General features: G+C 46.3%; 1 protein-coding gene across 5 annotated transcripts in view; it reads right to left on the bottom strand.

The window, feature by feature from the left end:
* mtmr4 (myotubularin related protein 4) overlaps nt 1-24,839 on the bottom strand; it is a 67,184-nt gene that overhangs the window by 11,862 nt on the left and 30,483 nt on the right. For all 5 annotated transcript variants that reach the window (XM_036523262.1, XM_036523261.1, XM_036523260.1 and 2 more), the window contains 5 exons: nt 16,087-16,176; nt 7,070-7,186; nt 2,040-2,122; nt 842-1,008; nt 188-284 (listed from right to left, as the gene is read on the bottom strand). In XM_036523262.1, the coding sequence (XP_036379155.1) occupies nt 188-284; nt 842-1,008; nt 2,040-2,122; nt 7,070-7,186; nt 16,087-16,176 (554 nt within the window). The remainder of the gene's footprint in view (nt 1-187; nt 285-841; nt 1,009-2,039; nt 2,123-7,069; nt 7,187-16,086; nt 16,177-24,839) is intronic.

Raw genomic sequence — 24,839 nt, 5'->3', positions numbered from 1 at the left:
TTCCGCTACAGTTCTGTCTAAGTATCATCCTGTTCTTTTGTTCTGCATCCTGCCCATTCATATAAAAAAGTGTGAGCATGACAGAATGCAGGCACCCAGATGCTTGGCTGAGCCGCTTCACTCCACAGCAGGCAACGCCGAACTGTGGCAGAGCCCAGCGTGACGAACACAGTGTCCTGAGACGTACTTGTAGTTGCTGTTGATGTCAGACACTCTCCAAGCGTTCTGCATGTCGTAGCCCATTCTCAGCACCTCCATTTCCAGCCTCTGTCTCACGTGATCGCCTGAGGACAGAGGAACATAATGAACAGGGGAACGAAACGCACACCCCAGCACACACACATTCACACGCACCCAGACACACACACACACACACACACACACACACACACTCACACGCACCCAGACACACACACATTCACACGCACCCAGACACACACACATTCACACGCACCCAGACACACACACATTCACACGCACCCAGACACACACACACTCACACGCACCCAGACACACACACATTCACACGCACCCCGGCACACACACATTCACACGCACCCAGACACACAGACATTCACACGCACCCAGACACACACACATTCACACGCACCCAGACACACACACACACACTCGCACGCACGCACAAAAGCAAGGAAATACAAGCCCATTGTGTTCAGTGCTGCTACTCCCCCTTAAAAACAGTTCACCGCTGTTTAAGTACAAGAAGACAGAAGGGTCAGAAGGCCCACGTTTATGCATGAGAAAGAACATATATGGGCTGATATGTATAGAGTGCTTCGGCATCTGAGTGTCGCAGTGGGAAAGAGCAGCAGGGCCGCACCTGGACGACACAGGTGTACGTGCTGGTCCTCGTCGTCCGCGCTGCCCCCCAGGCACCAGGCGTGGTAAGCCAGGGCAAACAGGTCCTCCAGGCGGGACGGGTGCGCAATGGCCCTGTTCAGCCTCTTCAGCCACTCCTGGCACTGCTTAAAGGTGGAGAAGTGGCACCTGGAGCAGAGCAAACACGGAGGGGGTCGTTCGTGGACAATGAAGGTGCTGAGCTGGACTGCTGCCGGTCAGGACTGGCAGCTGCGGTAAAGGGAAGGGTTCTGGGGTGGGTGCGCTGATTGTTTCTCTCGTACAGCTTTATCTCTATAGCTGTAACACAGCGGAGGTGCTGTTTGTTTTTCTAGAAAAATTGACAAGTTTCCATGTAGAAAAAATGGAACGGAATCGACTGTGTGGAGAGATGAGATTAAGAAAAAAGGCATTTTTTCAGAGGGTGTTTTGCTGCTAATTAACATGGCCTCTTTTCCTGTGTCGATCACATGCTACGAAGCGGGGACGGGGGGTGAGCCAACACCCCCTTCAAGGAGGGCGCCTTCCTGCCTGCTAAGAAACTGTCAAAATCAAGGCGGCGAAAGTTGAGACGTTTCACTGGCAACAACAAAACCCGCCTTCAACAGAAGTAGGTCACATCATTTCCCTGCGTGGCTTTTAACAGCTTAAACCTGCCATTTCCACAAATGCCAGCACCTGGATGTCTGCTCAATTTCGGCATGCTGTAGCAACTGAGCAGGTTTCCATTTGTCAGAAATAGGAAAAAAAATGCAAGCCTACTCACAAATGTTCCTATGCAACCACACAGAATCACAGTACATTACTACTGTGTCTACATGCTGTAAATATCACCTCTCAATGAAAACTGATACCCAGTACAGTACATTCAGTGCCCGCACCAAAGCAGGTGCTCACCTAGGTTTTCTGCATGCGTGCATACTACACATATTTATTTGCTTACCAGATGGCCTTATCCAGGGCAACTTACACAGACAAGAATTAATATATGTTCAGCTGGATATCTACTGCATTACTTCCAACTTCTACAGCACAGCGGCAGTGACTCGCTGACCACTGAGCCACAGGGTCCACTGTTAGGCATTCTGTTGCTCTGCAGCAGGTAGCATAGTGCCTATCAGATGGTGTGGAGCCTGGTTACTGGGGGCCCAGGCTGAGATGGGCGTGGCCTCGCTGCTCACCTGACCACTTTGGAGTCCTTGCAGATGATGTGCAGCTGGAACATGTCCCTGCTCTCCACGCTCTCGATCAGCCGGAGAGGAACCTGGGGGAAAGGACAGCACAGGACAGGTGAGTCTGGGCCCGCCTCAGACACAGGATTCCCCTATCATGTGACAGACAACAGCCAATCAAACACAGGTACAGTGAAGGCCAAAAAGATAGGGGGGTCAGACGTGTTAGAACACTCTTGACCACGGCCTCTGTGTGAATAGTAAGTACACAGTGTTTTTAAGGTCACTGGTTTGGTAGTTCCCCTGTGCATGCAGACACCCTTTACAGTGCAATGTTTAAGGGTCATCAAAATTTCTCATTCAGGACCATGCAAACTTCCAGGGCATGACTACCTCCATTTGAGACATTATGAGGATTCAGCTCCTCTTTAATACTGACTGAAAATGATCAATTAAGGTATTCATTTCCTCTTTCCAATTAATTAAACTCTATTGATACAGGCAGGAATGAAATGTCAGTATTAAACTGGTGCAGTGCCCGAATGCAAAACACTCCAAACATACTATAAGTAGCAACAGATATACAATTTGCTATTTGTTGACATCCCTATCTTACTACTGAAACCACAGATCATCCTAAAAGGAAAACAATCTGTCAAAAGATGAGAAAAACAAATAGAAAGAAAACTGATTTAAAAAAAAAAGTGTCTCGAGTTGTAATTTTTGCGACTGCTTGGGTTAGTTAGAGTTCAACAGCAGTATCCTCCTTGTTAAGCAGAGCCGTGTGTCGCTTGGGGGAAATGATTATGCAGTGCTGACAAACAGCTCAGCACACACCTTTCTGTCAGACCAGTCGTCTCAGCACACTGTGAAATGAGGGCAAACAAGAGGCGCGCGCGCGTGTGTGTGTGTGTGTGTGCGCGTCTTTGAGAGTGTGTGCGTGTGTGAGAGCGTGTGTGCGTGGGGAGGGGGAGTCCTGCATACTAAAGGAAGTCGTGCATGAGATTATGACTCAGTACCGGCGCATAATCTGCAGAATCTGCAGTCTTTTCAAAGCCACATTCAGCCGTGAGGCTCTTCTCCCTGCGCCGGTTACAGCTCGTGTCTTGTGGGGAGGATGTTGCTATGGTAACAGCAGCATTGTCAATCTTGACTGCAGCTCGTGCTCCATCATCTGACTGCTGCTTGAGTGAAATCGTAGCGAGAGCATCAGTGATAATGTCTGAATGTTTCATGTTTGAATTCATGAAGTGGTTGTAGTCGCTCACGAAAGCCAAACACAAAGCAGCAATGTTAAAGTAGCAGGCATATGTAAGACACAACATGAACTCTACTTCTTACGTCCGCTGTACTCATAATTTTCAGTATCAAACGCAGTGGCAACCGGTTAGACAGGGACACTATTAAATTAGCTAGCTAGCTACTCCGGCAACTTCATTTTTAAATAATGTTCCTGAGTTGTTTTCAACAATTTGTTTCAATCAGTTGTTATCTTTCATTGACAACATTCTCTTCTTTTAAGTGGTGCATTTCTACAGAGAAAATCTATAGAGGTACTGATGTCCTACAATAAAGCTTAAGGTTTTTCGCTATGGTAGAAATGTACAGACAGCTACACTTACTGTAGGAATGCTCACTTTGAGCTCCTGAAATAACAATAACAATGCAATAGCAATAACAATGGGATCAGCAACCACCTCAAAGCACAACATGTATTTGAGCTCTCAATGGCACAGCCATGGAGTAGCCTGTGAAAGTCCTTTAAAAAACAGTCAGTAAAACTAGAACTTTTAGCTGTGGCCATTGCACATCAAAATGATGGAGTAGGAACTGCATTCACTAAATAATACAGTAAGATTTGGTGCTTTAGTCAAATGTACCATAACACAGTGCAATATGATTACCCCTGTTGTTAAATATTTGTTGGCATTCGACATCTACCCAAATGGAGCATGACACAATATCTGACCCTGTGATTTTCACCCTCTGCACTAGGAGTGATCCGAGTCATTCATTATTTGTTGTCGTCCGGTGCGCTTAGCGATAGGGAGCCATGTCACCCGGCTCAGTTAAAGCTGCTGTTTCATGCTACGCTTCAGAAGCCTTGCGTCTTAAAGAAGCAGGGGGTGGGTGGGTAAAAAAAAGATGCTTGTCATGAGGTGGCGAGACAGAGGCGCCGAGTACTCACTGAAATCTCAGTGTCCACACCTGGATAGGTCTACAACACAAAGACACAGGGGGGGGCACAGGGAGAGGAGACAGAAGAGGAGATGGAGAAAGGATTAAACTAGTAAGGAAAAACAAAGAGGTTAAATGAGAGACGGCCAAAGGAAAGCAGGTATGGATGCACTCAAGTGGACAAAGAGAAAACAATACTGCTATTAAGGAGTAATTAAAGAAAAGTAAATTAACAGAATGCAAACACAGGAAATAAACAGGAAATAAACAGACTTGGTGAGAAGGGGCATGGGGGTAGAGTATGAGGAGATGACTGTATCTTCATTTTCCTTTTTCACTTGCTCAACTACCCACAATCCTCGCGCAGACAGGAGCCTCGACCGCCCTTGTGCTCCGTTATAATGAAGGGAGTCACGGTGACAAATGCTCTGCTCCCCTCCAACGAGGGACACGGCTTAAGGAGACAAAACACTGCCTGATTTCAATGCGTTTCAGCACACCAGCCAAGGTCAGGACAGCAAACAGGGAGCTTATTCACTCCCTGTCTGGTGGGCAAGAGAGAGACATGGTGTGCAAGGTGATGAGTTTACATTTGCTGGGCTTTTTCCCCCCAAACCCCCCCTAATGATACCTGAATGGATGGAGTAAGGGAATAAACTCAGTAATAACTCAGTAAGGGACACACCTTCCCAGGGGGAGAGATAAACATACGATGAATTCACTCTCAGGACACACGGCAGAATTCATGTCAGGAATGTTAAAATACGTGGCCATCATTTACCGTGCAAATGGAACTATAAAAAATATCTACTATTGTTAGAATGTTTCACATTCCAGTTTAGCATTTTGTTTCCAGAAACTCAGCAAATACGGTAAAAGCATGAACATTTATGGTTGCAAGAACTAGGCAGATTGTTTTGTATAGGCCTGCAGTACCTACAGTTTAAAATTTTGGTTGCAACAAGCAAACGAAAATCTAATTACAAAATTAATCAAAATCAATCTTGCTCTGGGATGAAGCACTCAGAGGAAATATTCTGAGACTGAATGGATACAGAGGTGTGCGCTCACTCAGAGTGCTAAACTCACACTCCACAGTGTCCTCACTGCTCAACAGAGCGCAAAGTGCAGGGTCAGATCGGAGGCAAAGATAATCCGTAATACATCAGCCCTCCTGGCGCACAGACTGCGTGAGCCCGGCACTGATCTCAGGCTTCCCTCTTCCCTCAGGTGCCCCTTTCAATCCCGAGTCATGACTGCACCTCGCAGGCCTCGGTTCAACCCCTCACACGTCGGCTAAACACCCGAACAGACGAGACTCCAAAGCAATTACACAGCCTGTGGTTGGAACTGATGCAATCGGGAGAGAGAAGAGCCTACTGCGCGTGAAACACTTCACCTGGAGGAAAAACCTGTGGCTGAAATGCTGTAGATGACTGTGTAGAATTCTCAGAATGCAGGAAACTATGGAAACCAGTTCTACCGCAGTGGCCTTGAATTATAAAGGGTGATAAAAATATCCCAGTGTTCCATCTAAAGCAATGCAGTTTCCACCACTGACATGTTGTTTCCTTTCTCCCCTAACACGACCATATGTTAAGTAGTCCCTATTTATTTATTTAGTGCGCAAGAGTTCTCTGGGAAAGGAAAAGAAAAAAATGAAACCACGTGAATGTGACTGGTTGGACATACAAAACTACAAGCTTGCAAGTCAAGTATGACTTGCAAGCGTCATACTTTTGTTCCGCTTGGTATGACTAAAACACTTCCTGCTTTTAATTTTTCAATACTTATCGATTTTCTGCAGAGAACTTTAAACAATTTCCAGCTCATGAAGACAAATATGTACATAAAAGCTGAGTAAACCCAGGAGTCCCCAACCGCAGAAACACCCCTGGCGTACTTTAAATCAGCACCCATGACAGCATCTGCATAATGTGTTGGTCTGCAAGGAACTGCTAGATTTATGCCGCTGAGATGGTAGGATTTCACAGCAGGGGAAAAATCAAACAATCGAAACAGTGTCTTTTCCGAGCCTGTCCACTGACGTCAGGACATAAAGAAGGCCGCCGCTGACGTAAGCCTTGCCCAGTCTCCTGGAACCCAGAGATCGTATTAAAGGCCGGACTGGTGGATCAAAGAGTCTCCTGTCTGTGGTCCCTACAATGGTGCCAACTTTGGGAGCGAGAGAGTGAGAACATAGGAGTAGTTGTGAAATTCTGTTGCATTCAGCCGTTTGAAAGCTCTCTAGTCGCAACGCTCACGATAACAGCCGACTCGGCCGAGCGGACTTTAGGACTGTATTAGGACTCGCCCCCAACTCTGGGGATCCATTTGCGGGTTTATGAGATTTTGGAGCGGCGCTCGTCTCACGTCGTGGACAGAAACCAAAGCGCGGCATGACCTCAATATAACGGCAACACGCCTTGTCCTTCATTTTGTGCAAATAATGTAAGAAAGAATTAGTTTAGTCAAGGGAGCTTGGCCGTCACTGAAATGTATGTGAAAATGTTGCGTGGCACGGGCTGAGGCTCGTAACTCAAGGCTGAGCTAACAGCACAGTGAGGGTAGGAATAACAGAAGCCTATCTGAGGCTGGCTGCTAAAGGTTTCAATCGAGCCCCAGTGATGTGCGCATGTATTACTTTCTAATGGAGTAATATGTACTTACAGTAATAATTGATAACTCATATGTGATAACTAATATGTACTTATACTGATATCCTGTACTGTGTTGTTACAGTAATAATTATTAATAATAGATTAACTAATAATAATAATAATAATTAATCTATTAATTATAATAATAATAATAAATAATAGATTAACTAATAATAGATCATAATGAATATGAATACTTACATTGATAATGGAGTCCTTGAACTTAATGTGAAGCCTGTAGTTAGACATGGCGATGATGGCATCATCAGCACGGCCGAGATACTCCACCCCTTCCCCCTGAAGAACTGGAAATGGCACCTGATTGGAGGAAAAACAAAAGGAAGAAAAATGCATCAGAGAGCAACCTCAGGGCTCATACGAGCTGACTTCCTGTTTCCCTCTGAGAAGGACGGTAACTTCAAATTAACTCTGTGAAAGAGGCACTGCCTGACCAGACAAGAATATATTTGTTGAGCTCTGGAGAGACCCCCGCACCCATGTGGCAGACATTTAACCTTTTTCCCAGTCAGTAAATTAAACAAACCTATATTTTTCCCTGAAAATTTTGGGGATAAACTTAAATTTACAGTAGTAAATACTGACAGCCCTCTGCTCAACAGTGTAGTGTTAGTGTTCATACATTGCTCCTGCAGTGAAAGTGTAGTGAGGGTCACACCCAAGTGGTCAGTGCACCAGCACGGTTCTGCATGTCGGGCCTCTTGAGTAGCAGGCCTTGGGACGGTCAGCTGGCATCTCTCTAAAAACAGCAGGCCTAGGCGAAAGCCTTTTTGCACGGAGCACAGACGCCAAGGCCTTTAAAAATTTAAATCCTATTTTGCTAAGATGGCAGATTTTGGGGCTCACCCTTCTTGAACAGAGCATTTGTTTCGGACATATGGAAATAGAAACATCTGTGGCTTTTCCCATCTAGTCTGTCAAAAAATAAAGACAAAAGCAAATCTCTCTCTCTGGGAGCTGCAGCTCCACTACAGTCTTGAGAAAACTGCTCATTAATATTACAGCTTAGACTCTGCATAAAGGACCATGCAGTAGATAATTGGTGTTACTGTTAGATAATAGAACACTTCTTCTCCCAGTTTAGGGTTTCTAATTAGGCAGCTAAACATGTGAAGTGTGTGAGAGAAAAGCAAGCAGCTGCTGGTGCCAATTTATTAATGATACTTCAGTCTTGTGAAAAGGGGCTTATCGGTTTTGAGGCAGGTTCAACAAATAAACAGCACATTTAATCGATCACTATTTCAAAGAAGATTGAATTACGACCGTGGGCATTTTCATCAAATTTGCTACCGACGCACAAGGACTTCATCATGGTCAACAGCAAGGATGTTTTTTTTGTCTTACTTGGTATGTGTACTAGATGATTGTGGTCAAAGCAGTCATGGTTCCTGTTCTCCATGCTGGGATGAGAAAATAAATGTTTCTGATGAACGGGACTGTACAGATAAGCTCCTGTTAAATAATGCATCGCCTACATGCGTGGAGCGCTGATTAAGCCTATAGAAAACTGGAGAAATAAACCCTACTGGCACGACTGTAATGCTGGCAAACGGGATACTGCAACCAAACAATGCACATCTCAACAGGGGCTCGCTTCAAACCAGATTCTGTACAGCACGACCACTTCTGAACTCTCCTGCAGCAGACGACAGCCACAAAGGACGAAACAAAGTCACAGATTTGGGCGTGTTTTTCCATAAACGATGACACGCGTCTTCTCCAGGACGCTAATCCACTCACGGGCACCCTTCAGGTAACACCTGCGGTTCTGCACGGGTTCTGCACGCAGACGCGGTCTCCCCATTTTACCCAGGGCCCAGGTGTCCAAAGAGGCCGGCGAGGGAATCAATAAGCCTGTTTAATGATGGCGATGCATCACACAAGGGAGGGGCAACTCCTGGGCCCCCCACCCCCCCCTTCTGCCGCCGGGATTAAAACCTCAACTTTTATTACTGTTCCCTGCTCTGCGTCAGCCTGTGCTGAGGCCAAAAAAAACCCCCTGGCTCCGATCTCTTATTCATGTGCTGCTTATCTTTCGCGCGGCGCCTGGGTGGCTTGGCGTAGAGGCGGCAGAGGGGAGGGGGAGTACGCGCAGCTGCGGTGACCCCCGCTGACCCTGAGCTCGTGCCCAGCCTCGGTACCAGCCCCGCCGAACGCCCTTCACGTCGGCAATCTGTCACGGTCACCGCAGCGAGGAGCACGCGCGCCCCAGGAGAGCACGGAGGACAGGCTGCTACTCATCTGCATCAAAGCATCCTGATTGGACCGTTTCCCAGTTTGCCTTTTGTCACCTGGAGTGGGGCGCGATCAAAAATGCAGCTAAATGACAGACTGCTGATGAGCCTGCATTAGGATCGATTTAAACACTGTCATCCACAACTAGACAAATGGCCACTTTTTTTTTTTTAAATGTTTTTTTTAAATGAGGCACAGGTTAGACAAAAAAGGACACGATGACCATCGGTAAACTCAGGAGCAATAAACCTGCATTTATATAGATATACCTACAGAGATGACAAGGCCACGTTGATGGTAAATGCATACGCTTTGCTGAGACAGACCAGATTTACACTCTATCAGGACACACATCATGGCTGCAGCACTGCATCTTATAATTTGTATTCTAAATTCAAGCGCATGAGTCACTGGTCTGTGGCTATCGTAGAAGAAGGTACTCCGTCACGTTTTCCTGGTTACGACTGCCGGCAGCGCTGATAAAGGACTGACTAATGCTTTGCGACGAGGCTCGTGACTTAGGGCCTCTGCTGCCTGATTGGAGAGGGAGGGGAGGTGGGTGCAGGCCATAGCCAGCGTGACTCTGCCGAACGTATGCTCGTGCTCACACACACACACACTTATTAGACTTATGCACATACATACAGTGGATGCCTCACAATACAATAATTTTACTTTAAAAAGTTCTCGCCTAGCACAGTGACTTTTAGAAAGGTGTAGAACCATCTGGAAAAATTATGTAGGATACTGCAAATAGAAACACTTGACTGCAATCACCAAATAAACAATTACGCACCAGTACTTCAGGTCGGTGTGCAATCAGTATGTGAATACAACATTAGTCTACAACGCACTCTGGATTCTGTTTTAGCGTCTGACTAACAAAGCCTGTATCTCCATTTCCACAAACATCCTTTCCTTGTCTTCTGGCAATCAGTTAAAATGGAGGTTGCGGTACGAGGAAATGTTCTAATTGAAGCCCTGCGACACAGTGGCGGCGAGCCGGGGAGATGTTTGCAGATTGCCCGCAGCGAAGTGCATACTGAAAACATCAGCTGTCAGCGGAATCATCCAGGGAATCGCAGCCTGAAAGCAGGCGAGCGCAAGTCGCCGGAGAGGGAAGCGGCGGCGTGTCTCAGACCAGCGACGAGAGACACGGGGGGGATGTCGGGACACGGGAAATGAGAAACCTGCCCATAAAGGGTCTGCTGAACAGCTGCGCTTCTGGCGGTAACAGTGCCCCTTTTCTGGGGTGCCTCGTAATCAGTTTCAAAAAGGACCTAACTTGACATCTGTCTCAAACTTTCAAATGATGAGGAAAACAAAAAAAAAATAAAAACCAGTAAGATCAGAATATTTAATTTGATCAATACAGGAATACAAGCGGTACATACAAATCGGTAATGCACAACACTGATTTTTCAGACACAATTATAATTATGTATTCCAGCAAAAATTAATTCAAGGAAATTCACACATGTGGGAGGCTTCGATTTGTACTGTTTTTATCCAACTGCAAATAAAGTATCCGCTTGTGTTTTGAATGCAATAAAGAATCATTCTGACATTAGACAATTATGGCAGAGGTTCATTTCTCCGTCTAATTAAAGTGCCTCGTTCCAAAACCTGGCTCCAAACAGGACGGCTTTCAAGATGAAATTCGTTCAGCAAGCTGCGCCTCAAGCCCTTTGCAAGAACATTTAATTCTCTCATTAAAATACACTTCTTAATCCTCGCCACTTGCAGATTATCAATAACACTTTCACTCTGTATATCACCTTCTGAAGCACCCGGCAAACACACCTCCCCGCACTGCCTCTTTGTCCTTCAGTACGTTTTCAGCAATTACGTGGCTTGGGTTCGGTTGCTGGAGGCGGAGCGGCAATGCTCTCGACTTTGAAAGCTGCCTCTTCAGACATGTCACTGGAAGCGTAATTGGTAGCTGGCCTTTGATGTAACGTCTCAAGAATGACACCCCCCCGAAGAATGAATAGCAAAATCTCAAAGGGCTCCACCGTGGCTAGGAGGCCTTTCTCGATGTGATAGAGCACTTTAAAAGGGGCTAATTTTGTCTCTGGCTTCATTGGAATAATTTAAACCTTTAGCTAACATAACGAAGGAAGCATGTTTACTGGGTCATAAGAAACTTGGCAAACGACGGTCCTGTCCATTCCTGGCCATGGTGCTCTGCTCCATGCTCCATCCCATTGGCAATACTGGGAACAGAGCGCATGCATTTTTCATGGGCTGCAGCGGGGAAGCCGGCGCTCTGATGAAAGCCGCCCGCATCAAAGCGAGCAGGTAAAGGCCTCCAGGCAGCCGCAAAACTCCAACAAGGCAAGCTGGGAGTACCAGATCAATGCAAAAACACCATCTAAAATTCTATACAAAGACCTTCACCGTCAGGTACGATTTTTCGTTTGTGAATATACATACTGTGCCATATGCTGGACTGACTGAATGTTACTGTAAATGTGTGCCATTTTCAGTAGGAAGGTGAGGTCATGGTGAATTGTGTTATGCTTTCATAATGCTGACATTAACTAACACTTAAAAAACATCAGAGCCCGTTTCAGTTGGATTCACATTTCACTCGAGTGTGACGTTGCAAAGCTTCCTCAGATGGGATTGTACAATGCCAAGAACACTTTTGGTGGTGAAAGAAAGGCCAAGCAACTCACACAGAGGAGGTTCTACGATGCACTGACTGGGGTGATCAAATGAGGCCCTCTTTAAGATGAATTCCCGTAGGTCTGAGTTCACCTTCAGCAGATAAATAAGAGCTTTTCCCCAGCATGCTTGACAACGTAAATTTCGCAAATCCACACTTTAAAACCAGAAAATAAGCAGAGGAGTCCGGCTATTCACAAGGGAAATATCTGCTCTCACAGTACAACTTTAACATGTTTACGTTACGTTTAACACGTTTCATTGAGGAAAATCCACAAAGTCACAGAGTAGAGACTTGCATCACTAAAATGTAATGACTCAGCGTGCCAATGTAAAACTCATTTGCAGTAATGCATTTTCATCCAAGAGGACCAGTGTAAATTAAACCACACAGCCACAGGCTACTTACAATGGACCGGTGACAGTAAGTGATGTAAATGAACTAAGCCGGTTTTCTTAGCTGCTACTTAGGCTTATCACCATTTCCCACCCCAAACATGCATCAGAAAGCCCACTAATAAACAGATGCATCCCCAGTATTGACACATTCTCAAGACATCTTGATTCTGGACTTATTTCAAATGTTCCAGACCATTACGCACAACAAAACAATCGCGTTGATGTGCGGCTTTTCGGGAGAAACGGAGGGTAAAAACCAGGAACAGCTGCTGGAAATAATAAAATAACCAGACGTCTTCCTCCGTAATCTTGCATATAAAGATGTCATCATTAGCAAGAGGCAGCGGGACTCGCGGTACTATGTTTTGCCTGTTCAGTGTGGTTGAGCGGCCCTCGGGGGACAGCGGTGATGATGACAAACGCTGCCACTTTGCCGGGCCCCCTGGGTCTCCTAGGGCTTACAGAGGTCCAGTGTTTTTTGAAAGGCAGCTCAACTGTTAGACAGTAAAGTGTGACGAAATACAAAAGCCTGATGATCACTGTAGAAATACTTTGCCTTACATTTATCACTTACCATGTTAAAACAGGTTTGCCGATTTCTGGAGCAAATCCCTAAACTGGTCATGAATCCCAGGGAGAGTGCTTAATTGGATCTTCTGAGCATAAGCCAAATCAATGGTCATTACAGAGCAAGGTTTTTAAATGCATAGTGTCTCTAACCATACACTGCCCCTGGGACTCATCTTCTAACAGAGCCCCCGTCTACGCACATTGTTCCTTTAGACTGTGATTTTGGGATGCAATCCATGTTGCCGAGGTAACTCAGATTAGCATTTACTGAGAACACCGTGACTGCCGGGAAATAATTCATCCTGGTGTTTGGAGTGTTGGACCAGCTGTTTTTGGGGTACCTGCCAGTCTGAAAGGACCTGTTCATATGGTGGCCCAGTCACGGTGGTGGGACATCTTACACATAATGAGTGTGGCCACTGAGTCCTGCCCCAATGAAGCTGGGGTTCCTTCCCCTTTCTGACAGCATGAGTCCTAAGTCTTATACTAAAGGCTAACGTCCTGCTAGGCTGCTTCCTACAGACAGATCTCCACAAGTCAAATTTGAGAGGATCTGAGGGTGAAAAATCCTCAAAGCTAAGATTTGCAAAAGCAAGCTGCTTTTTTGGCCACTACATTTCAACTGAGCCATTTCTCAAAAATCCTGAGGCTTGCGCTAAACGCTAAAGGCCTGCAATGCTGCTTCCTATACAGACCCTATACAAATTTTAATAAGTCATATTTGAGAGGATCTCAGGACGACAAAACTCCTCAAAGCTGAGGTTCACTAAAAGCTGGCAGCTTTTTTTTTGCCACTACATTTCAACCGAGTCATTTCTCAGCGCTGCCAGTGCTGTTGGACTTCCTAGCTTCCAGACTGGTGCCCAAATGAGGCATTTCTGGCGATGCAATGTGGCGGAGCGGTGTGGACGGCACAGAGGGTCAGCGCTTCCCTCGTTTCTGGAGCTTGGCTGTGTGAGGCGCGTCTCCGCACCATGCTGCACCACACGCCAAACAATCCCCCTCACCAAATGGAGCTTATTCTCAGCACCTCCTCTGCAATCGCGCGACTTGGACCTGAAGCCCAGATTAAACTTCATCCTGCCTGATTAATGCAGATATAAGAGTTACACAGACCTGCACTGGAATGCTCTATAGCCAATCCATGGAGCGATTCAACGGTCATAACCGTCACCCACTCTAGCAGGTAATCTGCTGGCTTTTCAAGTGTAAGGGACAAGTTTACTGTGTATTACTCAGGTGGGTATTACACTGTTGATTTGCCAAGATCCCACCCAAACTGCAAAACACTGCAAGATCCTCAGCTGAAAGGCTCTTTGGGAAGACTAGCCATGATCATTAGATGATCTATATGACATAATCGCTACTCATATATGGCCTTCAACAGATGCAACACAGAGATGGAGTGCGATTTTGATCTTTCCCATGAATTAAAGGCTTTTACACATAATTCCAAAACCATGACAGTCTTGGGGCTGAGGTATACAGTTACAGTTACATTTCCTCTCATTTCAGAAAAAAAAAAACCTTCACAGGAGGCATATGCACCAAGGACAAATGATCTTCATCTCATTCCCGTTATTTTTATGAAAATGAAATAAACATGATGGTGCAGTTAACTTTTCTGAATTCAGCTTCCAACAGCAGTATCACCATATGAAAAGCTCCATCCCTTTTGCTCCTGTCTGATTTATTCTTCTTTGTGTCAGAATTTTCACTGAAACTCAAGCCAGCCTCAAATCTCAAACAACCCAGTCTTATCTCTCAGCTGCACCAGGTCAGTGTGACTGCAGCAGCAGGGGTTTTTTAAAAAAAAATAATAATAAAAAGGAGAGTACAACATGCTGTTTCTGTCCTGGGTGTTCCCGGATGTTTTTGTGTACCCAAAAAAGGGACAGAGAAAATCATTGACTGTGTAAGGAGAAGGCTGAAGTTAGCCTGTCTGCGCATTTTCAACCAGCACGATTCCACGCTCCCAAACTGATGCAATGTTTTCACCACAGATACCGACATGGGGGAACAGGAGACTGACCACAGACACAACAGGGAACCAACCGAAATCACACGCCTCCTAGGTGCGAAATGTTTTTAACAACTGTAGCTTCAAGTAAATATTTTGTGCTAGTTCATGTGTATTGTACCTAAAAGACCTCAAAAGACATTACTCTGCTCCATGAGCACACATTCTGATGGCAGCCTCTACCATCTGTCTCTACCTTCCACACTAAACAGACTGCTACTATTTCAAAATTCAGTATTTTGCACTATGGTGTTGAAGTTAACAGACTAACAAGAAATGTGAATAGAATTAATCTTTAAAGGCAACAGGCAAGTTCAAAAGTGGTGCCCACTTTGTGCAGATATCCACTTTAGTGGAGAACGTAGAGATCTTGGAAAATATTAATATCAAAATTCTCTGAAGAAAAAAAAAAACAAAATTTCATTTTCTCATTAGAGCAGAAATGGTATTTTCATGAATTATTTTTCCAATTAGACTGCTTAGACTACACCCGAATCCCCACTTGTACAATGATGGCAGAATAGGAATGTTTGAACTGTGAAGCTTAGAAAGTACTGCATAAATATCCAATTAACGTAATGCAATGTCAGCTGTGAGAGGAGGACTTGCATGCTTAGTGGGAATGAGGTATTGGACAACCTAAGTGGTCATGTGTTTTGCAAAGACATTGTAAGAATGCATGATGGGCAGGGATGAATTTTAAGCAAAACAAGGTCTGTGACCTTGAGTTTTGACCTTTAACACGGGGATGACAGCGGTTCTACAAAACAGTGAGAATATTTGTGTAAATGTTCAAAGTCCAAATGGCTGACAATATGGGATTAAAATATGTCCCAGGTACTTCTTTGTCCATGGCTTTCGGTCTTATGACCAAAACATTAACAGGGTTCGAGACCAGAGAGCACAACATTCATGGTAAATCAAAATTCGGCGTAATGCAAACGGGTGTGATGTTATCGACCAGCAACCACTTACCCCTCGTCCAACAGCAGGGCAAAAACACATAAATAGTTTTAAAAAGCAACGTTACAAACATTAATGTTGTCAAGGTTGTGGTCACACATATGAAAGAGGCAGGCGGATAGAATCATTCATTTTTCAAATTTCAATGCAATTCAAATTTGTTTACTGTGGCAGAAGCTGCTGCTGTTCTGGGAGGTCATGCAGCTGTGCCCTAAGCATGTGGCCATTCAGGGCACCGTAATTGGATAGGGGAAGTTTGTGCATAACAAATGCAAGTTGACCGATCTTGTAGCTCTATATCTATTGAGACAGTGCCCAGCTGATGGCAGAGCTCAACACTCACCTGCAGACTCTCGTCTTCCTTCACCAGCTCCTTCTGGGGGAAAAGGTCCTTCGCCTGAATATACTCCAGGCTGGGGGGTCCCTCCTCACCCTGTCAAGAGAAAGGGACAGAGTCAGAGAGCCTAGCAGCCGGGGTACACAGGGAACCCATAGTCACAGAGAACGCAATGCACACACACACGCGCACGCGCACGCGCACGCGCACGCGCATACACACACACACACACACACACACACACACACACACACACACACACACCAGATATGCTTCACTGTAGACTGTAGACATCTCTCAGAACATACCACATGACAAGAAGCATGGGACATCTCAATGTATCCCACTGACAACATTCAGTGTACACGATGCAGGGTTCCAGGGCCCTCAAGCCTCACAGACTACACGTGTCTGTCCTAAACTCAGTTTTTCCTAGAATCGCACATTTCTCCTGAAATGGCATTGGAGGATCTTTCAAAACCATCATCATGTTTTTTTTCCAAGCAGATTACTTGCTATGCAGTAATCTGCTATTACAGAGGAACGTGATTGAATGCATGAAACCGGATTAAACATTGACTGCGGGCCTTGTGCAATGTGCTCAATGCGTCTAAAACTGGGTGAAGGAGGTGAAGGACCTTCTGTTGGCACATTCTTGAAGCCGAATAGAGGGGAACTTAGCAGCAGGCCTGAACAATTCCCCACACAAACAGTTCTAGGAAGAGAAGTTCGACTTCCTGCCTGAACCTTCGCCGTAAAATCTCAAAACCCGAGACAGGAACATTTTGAATTAATAAGAACGCCTTCGGAGGTCTCAAAATCACACCACAAGCCCTGAGGAGGAGCCATTTTGAACCACCATCCTAAATGCTGTGTCACTTCTGAGCCGGGCCTGACTGACCATTAACGGCTCGCGTTAAACATTTACCCAGTGCTCCCTGCCAGCCGTTATCACCGAGATCGCTGATGAAAGGCACTGTGTCATGAGCAAACACGGAGAACGTGCACCAGAAGGGTCACTATTGGGAGCAGAGTTCACAAAATCTGTTTGATATAAGCCAAACTTATCAGCAAAGTCACAAGATAGGACAACCAAAGACTAAGGGCTGCAACAAAGAAATATGTCTTTGTTATTTGCCATTGGAATATGTGCAATTACATAATGCCCACTACAAATAATCTTTCTGCTTCTTTAATAATATTACTACTAGTAATATCAACCTTAATTTCAACACTACGAATAAAAACTTCAATTTAGCCAACATTATACTACATGGACGTCATATCCAGTAATGGATTATTCCATCTGAATTCCAATCCATCCATCAGTTTCTGCCAGTTTATCACGGTATGAAAGTCTAACAACAACCACAGGAGAACAGTACAATATAGTAACAATGTGTGAGTGCAGTTTGATTGGTCCTTGCCAGTCCATTAATCTAATGTTAAAACTGCAAGATGACAACACAAAAGGTCAATGCAGCATCGTCACACAAAGTAAACAGACTGATATTATGGCTAGTAATGTTTGTTGCAGTTATTATTTCCTCCTCAACACTGTTTGCCTTCTCTGTAGCTTGACCAAAACATGACAGCATTTTTGTTTTATCTTTCAGATAGCAGGGCATTCCACCAGTACTACACAAACAACTTGGAATGCTGTTTTTCCAAACTATGCAATCACATCCTGCTCAGCAAAAAAGGCAACAAAAAAGGCAGTAGCTAAATCCGTGAATAAAGTATGATGTCCACACGCCTCAGAAATACGTTTCCAACATTACCAATTACTCAATTAATCAATTAAAGTTATGCAAAAATGTTATGCTGAAGAAACAAGGTAAAAGACATCAACCATCTATCCTGGTAACTTCTAACGTTTCATTTTCCCATCTACAACTGAACCACTGCTATCAGTCAAAACGAAACCCATCCCAGCTGTACCTTTTTACTGCCCCCAACCTCCAGATTCTCCCTCAGTGGTGGCAGAGCTAGAAGACCTGTGCAACTGCCCAAAAAGTCAAGACCTGTGACAAGACCCAGTCAAGACCCCTGGCATTAAAAGGGGGGGGGGGGTGAGAATGATGACCTAACCCCAGGCATCACGGAGGCTAGCATGGCCCACGCTGCCCTGTGGCGGGGCAGGGATGGCCATAGACTCAATCAGTTCGGGCGCAAACGCATTCCCACGAATGGGCCCAGGGGCCCCAGACTGTCTATCAGTGAAATGGAGGGGCAGCCTCCTCCGCGGTTACACAGCCAGAGGCTGGAGGAAACACAGGGCTGAGCCCGCGGAGGCCAACTGATACGGAACCGCCAACTTGATGAGGGGAAATCATTCGTGGGCTGCTTCGCCGAAACTGAGGGACTCAGGAGCCACGCTCATTTCTGAGACAAGGCAATTGGGGGTTGGGAGTTGGGAGTTGGGAGTTGGGAGTTGGGGGGGGGAGTGCTCCATTCCTCCAGCTAAAATCAATGCTGTTGCTCTGAAGCTGTGGTTATTAGGCTGTCGAACCCCCCTCCTCCTTTATTGATGAGCAGAGCAGTGAGCCACACTCATCTCCTGCCTCTGCTTCTTAACATGGGCACTCCAGTGGAGAATTATTTACAGTCAGTGCCCACAGGGGGTACGTGGGCTGCAGCCAGATAGATGTCCCTTGGTAATCGATAGGATGCCACGTTCTGAGGGGGATGTGAACCCCCTTGGCATTGGAACGGGCTTTTTTGATTCGATGAACAGGTGCTGTGAAATGGATACAGTGCGCCCAGGCAGGACTCTCTGAGCAGAGCTGGCGGCGCTTCTGAAATCGTTTTGATGCTTGGCTGCTGCCAACCACCGAAAGAGCAAAGGTTAGAGGGGCGCGGGCTTCGCTTTCTCTCCCTCTCTCTCTCCCACTGCAGCTGGGCAGGTTCGTGAGGCCGAGCACGCCCGGAGCGTGAGCAAACTCAGCGGGCCTCCCGGAGAGTCCCACGGGACCTCCATCAAGATGCAGCCGCATCAGCCTGCTTTTAAACACTCCTTAGCCTCTGCAGCTGTTAGCAGCTGGAGGTAGCTGCTCAGTGTGGTGCTTCTTCTGCATTGAAGAACAAGGTCCGAGTTGATTCCTACCCTGTCGTAAGCTTAGCTCATGCTTACATTACCTGTAAAATCAACTGACATTTTTTGAGAGAGACGGATTATGTTTATACAAATTACACATTCCAAAGAGTTGTTTTACTGGGGCATCTGCTTAAGCCTCAGACAGAATAAAACACCACCAGCTTTCTTCTTTATTTAGGGGGATGGGTCAGGGCCAAAGACGAGACTACTGACATTTAGTCCTGGAAGCTTTGTAAGTTTCTTAGGTAATCTTGGGAAAAAAATTCTGACTTGAAAAGCCTAATTTCCTCTTCGACCCAGACTGTTTTGCCGAAGTGCGAACGGGCCAGACACCTGCCCTCTGTGATGCTCCTGAGGCAGACACGCCATGTGGAGCAGGCAGCAGTGCAGTCTAAACAGCGCCGTCCCTGAGCAAGAACACTGGGACAAGGCAGACATCCTCAAATGACATTACTCATCCTGTTAGACAGCCACTTAGGACGGCTGTGGAACTCTGGGAACGCGTCTAGTTTGACGCATGAAACATTCATAGTTTACCGTACATTTCTCACGCATAGTACATCTGTTCGGAACTTGAATTTAAATCTAACCTTCCTTTGAAAAAAAAATGGGAGCATATGAAAATTAACCAGAAAGTTATTTTTTTTAAGGTTGAAATATCAATACTAGGTGTGTTCAACTGAACACTTTCTCTGGGTTTTATTTTCTCATAGAACCGCCACAGTATCTTTTAAGATTCACTTTCAACGTTCAAAGAGTCAGAAGCACAGCCATGGTAACAGCACCGTGACAACAGACGCATGGGGCATTGTGATGTCACGGCTGCATTCATTAGCATTTCGCTTCAACTCAAATAACCAATAGGCTGTGCTGGGTCACTCTCGCTGCGGCGTAGTGCAGCGGGAGCATGAGTGAGACAGGCAAACGCGGTGCTGCAGGACTCCTTAGGCAGAGCGAAAAGGAGCCTGCACAGAAACTGCTGGAGGCTTTGGTAGGGAATACACTGGGGGGGGGGGGGGGGTTGGGGGGTATGGACCGGGCATATGTTTGTCACCGTCCACCTGTGGGAGGTGACGGGGTGCCCTGGGGGTCCAGACACCAGACGCTCCCCGCCAAATCCTTCACAGCCAGCCATACCCCCGCCCCCCCCCAGCCCTGGGCCACAGCTCCTGCCCCCCCCCCCCCCCTCCCTCCCTCCACTATCTGGCACTACAGCAGGTGCTTGGCTCCCTCCATCCATCACTGCCAGCGCTGCAGACAGGCTGAGCGTCCCGCAGTCCTGCTGGGGCGGCTCTCAGGACACACGCGGACACAGTGTCTCCGTCCCCGCCTGAAGCGGTGGGGAGCAGAGCGCCCCCCCCTTCCGCAGAGAGCCCCGCCGGCGTTTCAGACGGCTCCCCGGGACGAGGAGCTGATGCCAGCGTGCGATGGGCGGGGGGGGGGGGTTGGTGTGGCACGAGCTTGCCACATCGCAGGTGTCAACTTCAAAAGCGACCCCAACAGGTGACGCCGGCAGGGAGCCCAGATATCATGTTGCAACAGAATCGCGTGCAGTTGTGTATCTGACCGCCCGACAGAAACAAGTGCGGCTAACTGCATCATGAATAATCAAAATCAGCGAAAACACTCCAATTTGTTGATCTGAGTACATATATGGAATGCAGTAAGGACCCATACAGAGTGAAATAAACATGTATAGGGGTAGAAATTCCTGAGGGGCACCGTTTTTTGAAGGCTTATACACAGTTAACTAACCCACTTCATAGTCACAGGTGCCGTCACTCATAACCTATGCAAATCCGTGTCAGGGCTGTGGTTTGCTCAATATAGTCAAATCTACCACAGCAGCACACTTGACTTGTGGCTGGCGGCTCACGTCCGCAGCTCCATGACTAATGAGAATTATGTGGTTTTTTCGGAGAAGAGGTGAGAGGCAGAGGAGAGCAGCAAACACAGGCTGCATCAATAACCAGCTCATGTGCAGTGTTGGTCAGCCTCCCAATGGGCCCTGTCAGTGAGGCCTGTCCAGCACCAGTGAACTGACTTTCAGAAACACAGTAAATGCTGCCTCGAAACCCACTTTGTGTTCCAGCCCTGACTCCAAACTTACAGGACATACGACATTCTCATCCACAGAAAACGGACCCTTTCCCAGCTTTCTGTTCTTCTTCTCCTTTTTTTTTTTTTTTGTTTTGTGTGGTACCGGAACTGACAGACAGGAGATGATTTAAAGGCCGGCCGCTTTTGACAATCGCTGGAACGGAACCAAAGGCCCGAGGGTGAAGGGGAGGCCGCGCTCATCAAAGGCGCTACGCTGATCTGACACGCAGACATGTGAGAGACGGAAATGATGGACAGAAGGTGGTGGGGGGGAATGATAACAGTGCATCCACTGTGAGACACGGCACAGGAACGCGGGGTGCAGTGGACCGAAGGAACCAGAGTCACTGTAATTAAAATCTGCAGACAATGGGCGAGACGGTACAGTAGCAGTCTGCTCCAACACGGGGCCCCTTCAACCGTGAATCCTGGGGACCACTCTCACGGTCGCGTCTTCCCCACAGTGCTTGCCAAACAGCAGCACATCCACAGTGATGACTGTTATTTGCATAGCAGACTCCCACATCCAATCCTAATGTTTTACACTTTCTCCATGTATACAGCAGAATGCTTACTGAGCAAGGCTCAAGTAAGCTCAAGTATACAACAGGCAATCAAAACAGTCATACAATAGGCCACCTGGGATTTCAACATGCGGTCCCCCCTTTACAGGTTCAATTCCCTAAACACTTGAGACAACAAATGCTCCATTTTTCAAATATTTCAAAACGACATCACCATGGACCACCATCCAAATGCTTTATCAAGACAAACGATGAGCGATTTAATGAAGAAAATCGAGAGTTCTATTATTTCCCATCAATATTCATGAAGGAAAGCCAAAGAACCCTGCATAAAATAACAGATAATTAATTGATGTTACTCAATTTGAATGTGTGAGGGAATGCAGATCTTTGCAATGAGTCATCATTTACACAGAGCTGAAACTTCATACACCACATTGGGGAAAAAGGATTAGATTAATCAAATACTTAGCCTTAGGAGACACTGAAGATCCAAATATTAAATTAATCAAATTTCACATCCCTGCTAGTAACCACAGAGTACTGCTGTCCACATATTAGCAGCAGAAAACTGTCATACTTTTCCTACTGCATCTGTCTGCAAAGTCAGCTTAAGAAGAAAAAAAATGTATTTATCTTAATTGATCATATATTGTTTCATTTATACCTATTTATAGAGGCTGGTATTCTTTTTTGATCCTTTCAAAAGTTACAAAATTTGCAGCAGCCTCTTCAATGACAGAAGTAACAGCTTTCAGACAGCTTATGTTATGGGGGATGTTCAGGCTTTACATGCACTGGTCTGTGTAATGATTCACTCTGGACAAAACAAGGCACACAGGTTTGAAAGGTACCTTCCCCAAGATTCAGGTAAAGGAAGAACCTGGCCGAACAAAAAAGAAAGCAGCAGTACAAAAAAAAAAAAAAAATCACCAGAACCCCAATTCTCACAGAGGATCAAGGATCAAAACTGATCAAAACTGTTGTGACAAATGTATCATCCACTTGCATGGAATTTTTCTGCTGCTGGCACAAAATGGTTTCCGTGGTGGTCTGTGTGCATAGACTTCACCAGAAAGCGAGTGGAAGCGTAGACCCTTCCTCGCTGGCAGAGAAATGGGTCAGAAAACTGTAAGAGAGCAGCCAGAGCCGGCACCCTGGAGCCTGCGCGAACCTCCACCTGTGAAGCACCGGGGTTCTAACGCAATCCCGTCGTCCCCTTCCCCTCGCCTGACAAGGCGATGCTAGCCGAGGTTAATGCGATTTGACGCTACATTAGAGCCCGTCTACCTGCTAATTGAAGGCAATAAATTACAATTACGGCCATGTTAGATGGTGTTCGTAAGCTGTACGGGAGTCAGTCTGGTCAGCCTTGGTGACGCCCACGAGCCCGGCGATGCCACCGACCCTCGGATATCAGAGGATTTCTCCCACGTTGACAGCATGTAACACGCGCTGAGGAAGTCACGTGTGCACTCCCCCATCCACTGCCCACACTGTTTCTAGGCGGTGGATGGGGGATGGCCAGGCCTGTTTCTGGGCTAAGACTGCCCAGACCCTGACCCCACTCCCTGCTTGGAAAGCAGAACTGAGATTAGACCACCCTGCTGCTCCAACCCGCTTCACTGGCACACAGTTTATAACTGCGGCAGCGCTGAGCCTTCACCAGCAGTGTGCCCACAGACACAGCAAGGACAGACACGAGCATCGTAGTGACACAGGACACATGTAGTAATTACTCAAGTCAAAAAGCATCTGCAGTTTCTTCTAACACACAAGTCTGTTAGTCTGCAAAGAGGGAACTAAGGAGAAAGCTCAAAACTTCCTACATCCAGAGTACATCCAGGGCTAGAGAGAGAGAGAGAGAGAGAGAGAGAGAGAGAAGAGAAAAATAGCAACAGAAGAATAAAAGAGAAAAAACAGAAAAAAATTGAAAGAATGAGCGGCTGTGAAATAAGCTGTGACAGGATTTCAATTCATGGTTATCTAGGCACTCACTGGAATGGAAAACATTGACAGTGAGACCAATAAGAAAACATAACTTGCAGTGAGGAGTGGGACTGCCACAACAAAGGCAACACAGACTGTGTATTTCAGTCGGAGGGTAAAATCCACCTCGTTTGGACCACGGACACCATTATGTCGCCATAGAGGCCCATCCATCTTACTTTCCAGGAGACTAAATGACAGCCAGTCCGAGTGGCTGTGAGACAGACTGCAGTCCTCCTAAAGCCAGGTACACACTGTAACCACTGCTGTTGGGAATCAGTGCGTCCACACATTACTTAGTTTTGAGTCCGAGTTTTGTTAAAGCATGACTGGGCCTGGCTCTGCCGTGGCCGGCCAGGTTCTGGCAACTTCTATTGAGAGGTGGGATGGGGCATAGCGGTAGTGTCGTGGAGTGTTTTCTGGGACAATCAATCAGCCGCGTCAGACACCTACACTCGGCGCAAGAGCATCACATGAACCAACTGTGCTCCAAGATGATCTGAAACTGTATGAAGCTCAAGCCTATGAATTATTCCTAGGCAACTTCATTTGGGATCCCCATGACAGAAGCTGAAGATTGCTCTATCCTGGGAGGGTACCCTGGACACGGCAGGCAACACTGTGTTTACAACTCAAAAGCATGGAGAGGTGGAAACTGGGGAACTCCATCTATATTGAGTGAGAACTGAGCACTTCAAAGGGGCAAACTAGAAAAGAGCTGGAGGGAATGCTGGGATAGCTTTGTAGAGGCATCCTGGCCCCCCGTGAGAGACATCCCTCACCATCTGTAATAATCCCCCCCGGGACAGTGAAGCTGCTGGAAATGGGATCTCAACAATAATGCTGCTGGTTCATCAAACAGCTCTCCATCTACTCAGCTGAATCAAGACTTAATCCAATCACATTTTAATTTCACATTGCAGCGGTGGCCATCTTCCAGAAACCACTGACCATTTTCTTTTCTTTTTTTTTTTTTTGTTCACTTTATGAGAAAAAAACTGACATAGGTTATTCAATGGCAAGAGGTACAGTATTAGGACAATACCAAT

This window comes from Megalops cyprinoides, chromosome 3 (genome assembly GCF_013368585.1).
Source record: "Megalops cyprinoides isolate fMegCyp1 chromosome 3, fMegCyp1.pri, whole genome shotgun sequence".
In the NCBI taxonomy this organism is placed as follows: domain Eukaryota; kingdom Metazoa; phylum Chordata; class Actinopteri; order Elopiformes; family Megalopidae; genus Megalops; species Megalops cyprinoides.
Note: the sequence above shows the minus strand (reverse complement) of the source record. Positions and strands in the feature narration are given on the sequence as shown.